Below are 9870 nucleotides of genomic sequence, written 5' to 3'. Positions count from 1 at the left end.
TGAAGCTTAACTCTATGCTGCTTTAAAAAACAAACAACTCTTGCCCTTTGTTGTAAACCTGATCACAAACGTTGCTATCCACAGTAATACAGAGCATTAAAATAAATGTTTTATAAACAAAACACTTTTATTAGACTAGTAAACAGGTTATTTTAAATCAAGAATTAAAATACAGTTGGTATTAAACTAGTGTTTCAGATCATTTCACTAAAGTCAAAGTTACTGTAGATTAATCTCAGGAGGTAATATTTATCTGTAAAAAAAGTATTTTAAAAATATAGATTAACTTATTTTTCTCTTTTTGTTTGATCTATTTTGGCAACATAATTTAAACTAGACAGCTAATAGAGCATAACATTAAGCAAAACCAGAACTAGAACTGAATATAGACTGTTTTATTGATCTGTCCCTGCTTTTGATGTGAAAATTATCCCATCACTATATGTATTTCTCCATTTCCTTAAGTATAAGTATTTTTCACTAGACTTTCTGTAAGAGCTCCATCCAAGAAAAACAACTGGAGTATTTAGTGATACTCCAGATATCTAATCCAGCTTATTGGGTAACCGCTTCTAAAAAGACCCCTGGATAGACAAATCCTTCCTTTGCATCTTCTTGCTTTGTAGAGGTGTCATAACGCTATTGCCCTCTCTGGGCACTGGTAGTCACCTCCAGCCTGGTACAGAACTCAGCAATAGAAAAAAAAAATATATATATATATACTTGGATGTGGCCTCGACAGACCACACCATCACCTGAGTGTTCAGTTACAGTGTTTTTTTCATAGATTTAAGAAAACCACTGGCCACGTGCAAAACAGAGAGCAGTTTCTTCTAAAACAAGAGACCCTTTGTACAATAAGCAGGCTCATAATCCCACTCCAGCATGATGCAGGGGCAAGAGAATGCGAGCCTCAATTTATATTAGAAAATTATAACCTGGTGTACAAAGATCCTTCAAGCCTAAAGAGAGAATTGCAAATTATTACTATATCTGTTATTTTAAACCTCAGCTGTATCAGAAACCTCATTCTGACCTAAGTTCTGTTACCTGATGCTGCGCAAACAGCACAGTTACACTGCAGCTCCTTTGGGATGCTGTTGTAAGCAGAGTTATTGCTTTTGTATCAAACAGTACAGTTAGAACAGATTACTTCATTATATTTTCAGGGATCCATCTAACCTTTTGCATACTTTTTATTTTTACACAATATTCCTTGTATGCTTAATGATCTTTATTATTTTTCTCTCAATCCTCGGTTATAAGGAACGTTATTAACAACACTTTGCTCATCTGCTAAACCAGAGTGACTGCTCTTCTCAATGTAAAATATGCTCTTCTCAACACAAAATGCTCTTCTAGACACAAAATAAAATCTTAATTTAGGCCTCTTATTTCAGTAACAAAGGTATGTCAAGTCACTCCCAATGGCTCATGTTACACATGGCAACTTAGTAAACTGTAATTGGATCATTTTTGGCACATGCCCATTTCCTCAAAGGTATAGGTGAGGCCTGCCTCTCTTCTCTGCATTCATCCTAATGTCTCAAAGGTCTTGACTAGGTAACATGAAGAACTTGGACTGCTTTACCTTTTTTAAGGGACAAGTGGATAAAAGGGGTTCAAACTTTAAAGAGGTTTGTTTTGTTTTGTTTTTTTTCCTTAATGTAGGGGTGACATGTTTTGATGCAACCTAAACTCTGCCAGATAACTTAACCCAGGTCAATAGCATCTTCCTCTAAACTGAACCTGTCATCCTATGCAAGACTTAACTACATTAACTTAAATTCACGTCAAATTAAACAAATGAACCTTTCTTGTATAAAGGATTCCTTCTACATACCCATTTCCTAGTACGTTTTTGTTCTTTTTGCTGATCTTTTATTGCTGCGCACATGCCAGATACTCTTCCGCCAGCAACTCAGTATCCCTGTTCTCAAAAGACTTGTCATGGATATATCCTAAAATACAAAACGTGATTGCTCATATATGGTGAGATATTAAGCCCAAAGTGTATATAGAGCAAATAGGTTTTGACAAATGCAAATTTTCCAACAAGTGTTTACATTTCCATTTAATATGTGAATACATTCTCATCATATAGTAAGAATATGAAGTACAGAAAAAAATAAATTATTAAGATCATGATCTGTGAAAGAGAAATCTTAGAGTTTATAGAGTCGTCTCCTCAATCTAGTGGAAATAGCACATAGACATTACAAAGTTGTACACAGTACTGTAATACATATGACATTATTTTCCAGTTTCCTGGAAGAGAGTCATGAAAGCCACTTACAAACAACTAGCTCTTATTTTCTCCAGAGCGAACGACATGACATACATGTAGAAACTGGAGTAAGGAGGGATTGTATAGCAGTGCCATTAAAACAGTCAAAAAAGCACTGATCCTGCAGTTGAATCTGAGTAGTCATACACCTGAGCAAGACCAATAACAGTTTTTACAAAAGGTCTGATCAAACTTCACAAATAAAATCAGACAGAACAATAATATTAGCCTTTAAAGAGTTTCACAGTACAGTAAGAAGACCATTGAAAACATCACACATATCTGTATAAGCACCAAGATAATATAAAAACTTATCCATCAAGTCTCTTTGGTAAATGGTCCCCTATACAAATTCAATTTTTTAATGTACATTTAAGTACTTTTGGAAAGAGGTACAGATTCCACAAAAGAAGTCACTGCAAAGTCTGAAAAAAAATTCTAAAACTTGAAAATATATCAAAGGTAGAGCATTTTCTAGTGGTCTGATACGTAATAAATTCTGTTAATACATTCTGGTTTTAGAAATAGCAAAATTCACTCCAGTTCCTGAGTGGAACCGCAGACCAACTGTGAATATTTACTAGATTGTACCACGCTCTTTCTCACCTTTCTTTACACACTGCAAACAAGGTCTGAAGCTTCTGCTAAACTTACAAGTCAGCAAAGCATGTGAAAGATCAAAACATTCACATTTTCTTTTCCACTATTTAAACAAGAGACTGGCAACTTAAGTGAGAGACAGATAGACTTTAGCCACGGTCTGTCAAAATAATTCCCAGAGGCAGTTGTTTTAAATTAACTGCACATGCATCCGCTAACTCTTTGTTTTTATCTTGTTTTCACTGACATCTGTGAAAATTCATTCACCTGCTATTAAAAAAAACAAACCATACCACACATTAGTTCAAAATCCTAGGGTCAAATTTTTAACAAGAGCGTGAGTCACCTAACAGCTCAGCACGTCCCCGATCATATGCTGGAACCGTCAGTGTGCTTCATTACTACCAGCTGTATGGTCAGTTCCTAACTTAGCATTAATTTTGTGCTCCATCTTCTGTAAAACTGCTGGAAGATCCAGAACAGAAGAAATAATATAATGAGGTACTGGGGAGGTATCTACTGGGGTTGTCATTGCTTTGTTTAACCAGACAGTTGCTTTCAAACCAGCATTCAGGCCTCCTTGAATATCTGTATCTAGAGAGTCCCCGACCATAACACACTCCGCGGGCTGCACCCCCAGGAGATCGCAACAGTAACGAAATATGGATGGCGCCGGCTTCTCTTCTTTCTGCTCTCCTCCCACAACGATGGCATCGAAGTAGGGCTGGCAGGCGCACGCCTCGATCTTCTCCCGCTGCGTCTGCTTGTCGCCGTTGGTGAGGAGCAGCAGCCGGAGCCCTTTCCGCAGCTCGGTCAGCATGTCCCGCGTGTCCTCGGCCAGCGTGAGGTGCTGCAGCCGGGTGGTTTTCCACAGGAAGTAGCACTCGGCGGCCAGGTCGCGGTTGGCCTCGCCGCCCATCGTCTCTTGGATGGCCTCCTCCCAGTGCGAGATGCGCAGGTCGGTGATGCACATCTTGGCGGGATCGTGACACTCCTTGAGGAGCTTGGCCTGCACCTTGTCGCAGATGAGGCGGGCTTCGCCCTCACCGTAGTGGTGCTTGGACTGCAGCGCGTTTATCACCTGAACGGACAAGGGCCCCCCATCAGCGCGCTGCACGCAGGGCCTGGCACCGCGCCCCCCCACTCCCAGCGCCGCGACCGTTAACGGCCCCTTAGAAGACCCCCGGCTGCCTGTCGGTGCCGGCCCGTTAACGGCCCCTAAGGGGCCTCCGGCTGCCTCCGGCTCCCTCGGTGCCGGGGGAGCGCGGCGCCGCCGGGCCAGGGGAGCCCGTGGCCGCAGGCCCCGCGCCGGAGGGCCGTGGGGACAGAGGCAGTACCTCCTCGATAGCGCGCCGCCCCGCCGCCGCCGTGTCGATCAGCGTGTTGTCCAAGTCGAAGAACACCGCCTTGACGCCGTGCACCCCCATGGCGCCGCCTCTCGCGAGAGCCGCCCCTCTCGAACGGCCGAGCCGCCAGGGCGGAGGGGAGTGCCCCGACCGCCGCCACAGCCGCCCGTGCCGGGGCACAGCGGGGCGGGGGCAGCCGGCCCTGTCCCGGCCCCGCCTCTCGCTGGTGCCGGGCGGAGCGTCGGCCCGGCCGTGGGGCGCTGCGTCACGCCCGTGAGGGAGGTAGCGGCGGGGGCAGCCGCCCCGTCATTCTGCTCTAAAAAAGGGCGTTTGCCGGTGCGGGTGGAGCTCAGCTCCGCCCCGAGAAGAGGGCTGGGGTTACGCAGGGCCCTGGTGTGGGGCTGTGAGGAGACCCTGCCCAGACCGCGGGGGCTTGTGGAGGGCTGGGGCGGGGAAGAGCGAGAGCCGCCGCGGGGGCAGCTCCCGAGCCCCGGTGCCAGTGGGAGCCGCAGTGCCCTGCGCGTCTCCGGCCGTGCACGGGGGTGCGGTACGCCAGAGGAAGGGGAGCCGCGGCCGTGGCGGCGGCTGCTGAGGCGGGGAGGAGGAGGCACCTGTCCGGGGAGTGAGGGGTGAGCGGTAGTGGGGCCTGTGGAAAGCGGCGATACGGGCGGGTCCGCTCCTTGGTTTTGTGGTTTGTTTTTTGTCCTTTCTCTGTTAAGGCTTGCTTTCATGATGAGGCAACCTAGAGCTGGCACCTGATTTGGAAAACACCTGTTGAAATGCTGCCAGGGGACAGCTTTACCATGAGAGGATTTCCTCCACACACACCGTTTCCACCCGGGAATGGTTGCGCGGCAGCCCCGCGGTTCTCCCGGCAGCTCCTCTCCCTGCGCCGGCCCGGGGCTCGCTGCCTTCGTGCCGCCGTGCACGGCTCCCGCCACTGGTGAAGCCTGTTATCACACCTGCGAAATGCTGTCGTCACGGTGTCGCTGCGTGGCGCCCGAAGATGCCAAAGTCCGTAGGTTTTGTACTGCGGAGCATTCCTTGAAGAGGCGTTGGTGAGCAGGAGGACGACACACACGAGAGAGAGGCGAGCAGGCACTGCCCCTTCCCCGGCTCCGCTGTCGCCTTCTGGAGCGTGTCCTCCTGCAGAGTCACCTGGGGGCGAGGCAAAGTGCGATCTGTTCCACAGCACCTGCGTGATTTGTTCGTGATGAACTCAAAGACAGTGACTCCGCTATAAATACTTCGGTATTGGGGGAACTGATATATTAGAATGTTTGAAATTCCGAAGGTAAATATTTTCTAGAGCAAATGAATCCCACAGGCATGACAGAAATGGTTTTACATTAGTCTGTACCACATGCTGTTTCAAAACAGATCGTTTTCACCAGGGTGAAGGTAAACAGCAAGCTTGATTGCTCAAGTAATGTTCCTATTGTTCTTTTACAACATGTTTTGATAACACACGGTGTCTTTTTTTTTTTTTAATCAACCAACAAGCAGTTTTTGTTGATTTACTTGCTGTTAATACTGCTAATGCCGATTAGACATTAATAATTAAATGCAATTCACAAACCTACAGGAAACTTTATATATCTTACCAGAGAAACTGAAAGTTCACACTACGCCACTTTCAGTTCTGAAAACTGCACCTTTGACAGCAACTTCCTTGTCAGATAAAATACATTGGGTAACCCATAAGAAAAAAAAAATCGTGCAAAAGGGCTTGGCGTAAGGCAAGTGAAACTACAGAAGTTAGTATTTAAGGAGAGGGAAGGTCTCTGAGAAGAAGCAGACATGGCTAAAGATCCTGTGGTTAAGGAAACAGGTGGAGTTTTAATAAAATTACTCTAGTTGACTTCTTATAAAATGTGCTAGTGTCATTTGATAAAACAGAAAAGGTGTTGGGTGTGTGGATTTAATGTGCCTCTACTGAATTACTGTTTTTCAGAATTTACACAAAGAATTTTTAAAAATAGCTGAATTTCTAGGATTCTCTTCTCCTTAAGAAGATGGTATCCTTTTCAGACAGCCCTGCTTTCCAGTCAGTGAGTGCTGGATCCCATGAATATGTACCTTTCAGAAAAGGTACACTTGATATGAAAGTAATCTTTATGGTTTCAAAACCAGCTTAACAGTTGGTCAAAGATGTCATAATTGGAAACTAAACATGTCTTAAAAGATTTTGCAAGATATAGATCTTTACTAGAAGCTTTCAGAGATAGAATTGAAGCAGTTAAACCATGGATTATAGTTATATTTCAACTTTATTTTTATTATTTTCATTTTTTTCTTTAAGTAACTGTGTGGGGAAAACATTCCCTTCAGAATAGGACTGCAGTAGTAAAGTGTGCTTTTTTGTATACTTGTAAAAGTCACTGCAAGGTCATTTCACTTCAAATCAACCATTTGTGATGCTCTGTCAGTAAATAAGGCTACTCATGACAGCTTTTTGTATCCACATGTCAGCATGCATGATCTGTGTGTAATCATCTTAGGCTTTCAGACATGTGTATTACTTTCTCATTGTTCTTTCTGCAGGCTTTCTGGAGTCTGAAAATGGCTCACAGAAGCTCAGTGCCAGGAAAGCAGTGGTGATCAGAAACCTAATTAGGAGCCAAGTTGAAACATGAGGTGTATTGCACATACCAGAAGTTATAATGTAAGAATGCCATTTTGGTATCTCTCAATTAGGTCCATACATAGAATTATGGAATTTCAGTAGGTGGGTTTTAACAAGGAAGAGTGGTGTTTTTCATATTTTCAGTGAAAACCTGTTTTGTTCATACATACATAAATAATACTTTCAAAGTTAGGAGACTCATAACTTGTGGTGTGTTTTTTTGTTTGTTTTGTGGGGGGTACTTTTTTTTTTCTTGTTTTGTTTTGTTTTATTCCTCACAAGGTTATTGTCCTTAGAAATTTAGTGTTTTGAACTCACTGATGTTTTCCTCTGTATCCCCACTGGTGGCTGAATGGGTTCCTTGTTGGTTATGTCAGTGCTGTAGGAGAGCAGGTGTGCTTCCTGGTTGCTGGTGGGTGCCTAAGTCATTTCCTCATACCAAAGATGACACCTGAAGCTTACTGCTCTTTTCCTTCTCTCCTTTACAGCTGTCTGGTTTCTCCTGGCGAGAGATCTTGCAGGGGGTGTTGAAGGGAATCAAAGTGGAGCCCAAAAGGTTGTGTATCTGGATGGTCAAGAATAGATGTAGAGTGCCACAGTGAGATACATCTGCTCCATACTTTAGATATAGCTTCTGGAAGCTAATGTTGGAGATCTCCTATTTTTTTTTTTTTTTTCCCTTTTTAAAAATCCAGAAGATATTATTAATTTGGTGGATGATTTTCCTTTATCTCAGTAAGAGATTTACTATGAAATGCCTTAATGTTCAGTGATACCCATAACATATTTTAAGTTTAAAGAAGGGCTAAACAATGAGAGATGAGAAATAGCTCTCACAATTTAGGTGTCTATTTGTTGGCTGAGACTAAAGCAAGACTGTGAGGAATTTAAAAATATCTGAGCAGGCTGAGTGGATTGGCTAACACCACTCAGTACTGATAAATATAGACAATGCAGGCTGGAAGGAAAAACACTTAAATTATGCCTTTTTTCCCCCCACTTTTCTAAATACAGTATGTGCATTTTTTTCATCATCTCTAAAAAGTGGAAGACCACCTTTGTGAAGCCAACTCTTACCAATACAAGAGTAATGCAATGAAGTGGCATGTAAAAAAGTATGTTGATTTCCATCCCCCCCTTAATTAAAATGAGTGGTACAGCTTCATTTGGAATCATTTGTGCTTACTGATCACATAATTAAAAAATTCCCACAGATGTAGAATTAGAAGAGTAGAAAAGGCATTTAAGGGCTGAGGAAAAATTTAGAGAGATTGCAGTAAATTGGGATTCAATAAAGTAGTAAGATGCAATAAAATAATATCCAGCCAAAAGGTTAGCAACTGAATTGAAAATTCAAAATGTATAAAAGGAAATATATATTTTTTGTTATGTGCCGTAACTATGGTTTGGAATAAATTTATTTGGGAAGCTGCTGACTTTGAGACCATTGCAGTGTTGCAGAGTTGTGGGATACCGATGTGACCACTAAGAACATGTGGAGCTCCAGTTAATTCTGTCATACTTTGTAAGGGATATGAGTGGTGACTGGCTAGTTAGAGAGGGAAAAGGGCTACTAAATATATGTACGTATGTATATTTGTATGTAAGTGGGAAAAGCTGGGTGCGCCACTACTCTTTGTTTTCCATATAGATGAGCTATAGTATGTGGTTACTGTAGCTTCCTTGTATAATTTGTAACAGGAAAAGGTAGCAAGTACTCGAGGCGGAAGTACCGCTGGGGTGACACTGCAGGCGTGTGGAACGTCTTTGGGAGGCGATTTCCTTGCCCTGCAGCCCTCACTTCAGGAGAAAGCCGGGCTGGCCGGGCCGGGACAGCAGACGGTGGGCAGAGCGGGGGTCCCCGCAGCCTCGGGACCGGGGGCTCGGCTCTGTCAGCCCAGGCGGCAGAACCGCAGCTCGGCGGTGGCCGTCCCCACCGTGCCGCATCCGGGTCTCCGGCACTGCCGCTCGCCCTTTCGGTTTCGCTTCCAGCCGCGACGGGCGGTAATGCGGGAAGCGAAACGGGGAGGTCCGCCTGCGCCCCGCCCCGCCCGTGTGCCGCCTTGCTGCTCCGGCTGCTGAAGCTCTTGGGGGCCCCGGGGCGCCTGCCGCGGCTCGGAGGCAACCCGTCCGGTCCCGCCGAGGCAGGCTGCCCGCACTCCGGCCCTCACGGACCGCGCCGCCAACGAGAGCCGGGATTCGTTTTCGGTGCGTGTGACTGAGCCCGACAGTCATCGCGGTTTGAAAGGGTATGTTAAAATGCCTCTTGGTTGTCCTCTGAAGGAATCTGTCCGAAGAAACGTTGTGGACCCGCGCCCCTACACCCCCCAGGATTCGGTGAATGATTCAGCCTTTTCCCACCAAAAAAATCTGCTAAGAAATCTTCTCTAATCGCAAAATTCTCTGCTGTTGCTTTCTAAATCTGTTATTCCAAGCAATGACTCTTAAAAACCATTTGCAGATCAACCACTTGAATTAGAAATTAGAGTCAGTTTTCTGTTAACTTTGTCTGACTGGCACTGGTTTTCTATTTTAAATCACAGCAGAGCTCTGCCAGGATTAGAGGTTGTCACTATACTATGCCTGGAGGCACAGACATATCTTTGAATTTTGCTTTGCAGAACCTTTTGGAGATTTTGTCAAAATGGAACGTGAATATATGCAGAAGATAAACCACTACTGTCAAAAGAAGGGACTTCAACTGCATTATGATGATGTCCACATGACCGGCCCAAGTCATTGTCCTGAGTAAGTTCACTATGCATGTCAATAAACATCAGGACTCTTCCTGCAATGAAGGAACTGACTAAAGCTTGCAATCACAAAAGTTAATTTGCTGAAGGTGTATATGTGCCAGGAGAGCTGGCTGAAACCACCCGTGGGTGGGGAGGATGTCATGTCATATGGTTTGGGAAGAAACTGATTTCAGAGTCGATGGCCCTCTTTTGGAAAGCAAAAGCAATGCATGTATTATCGGTAACCACATTGTGTGTATGTTCTGCATCTGCCAC

General features: G+C 44.6%; 1 protein-coding gene across 1 annotated transcript; it reads right to left on the bottom strand.

The window, feature by feature from the left end:
- Positions 1 to 2059: 2059 nt before the first annotated feature.
- On the bottom strand, positions 2060 to 4551 carry NANP (N-acetylneuraminic acid phosphatase). The gene is made up of 2 exons (XM_080341725.1): positions 4225 to 4551; positions 2060 to 3968 (listed from the first exon to the last, which is right to left on the bottom strand). Exons 1-2 carry the CDS (start codon positions 4312 to 4314, stop codon positions 3273 to 3275), a joined length of 786 nt encoding a protein of 261 aa, XP_080197851.1. The 5' UTR covers positions 4315 to 4551; the 3' UTR covers positions 2060 to 3272.
- Between the last annotated feature and the right edge of the window lie 5319 nt (positions 4552 to 9870).

Source organism: Nesoenas mayeri (genome assembly GCF_963082525.1).
Source record: "Nesoenas mayeri genome assembly, chromosome: 3".
Lineage (NCBI taxonomy): Eukaryota > Metazoa > Chordata > Aves > Columbiformes > Columbidae > Nesoenas > Nesoenas mayeri.
This window is presented reverse-complemented; position numbering and strand designations above follow the sequence as displayed.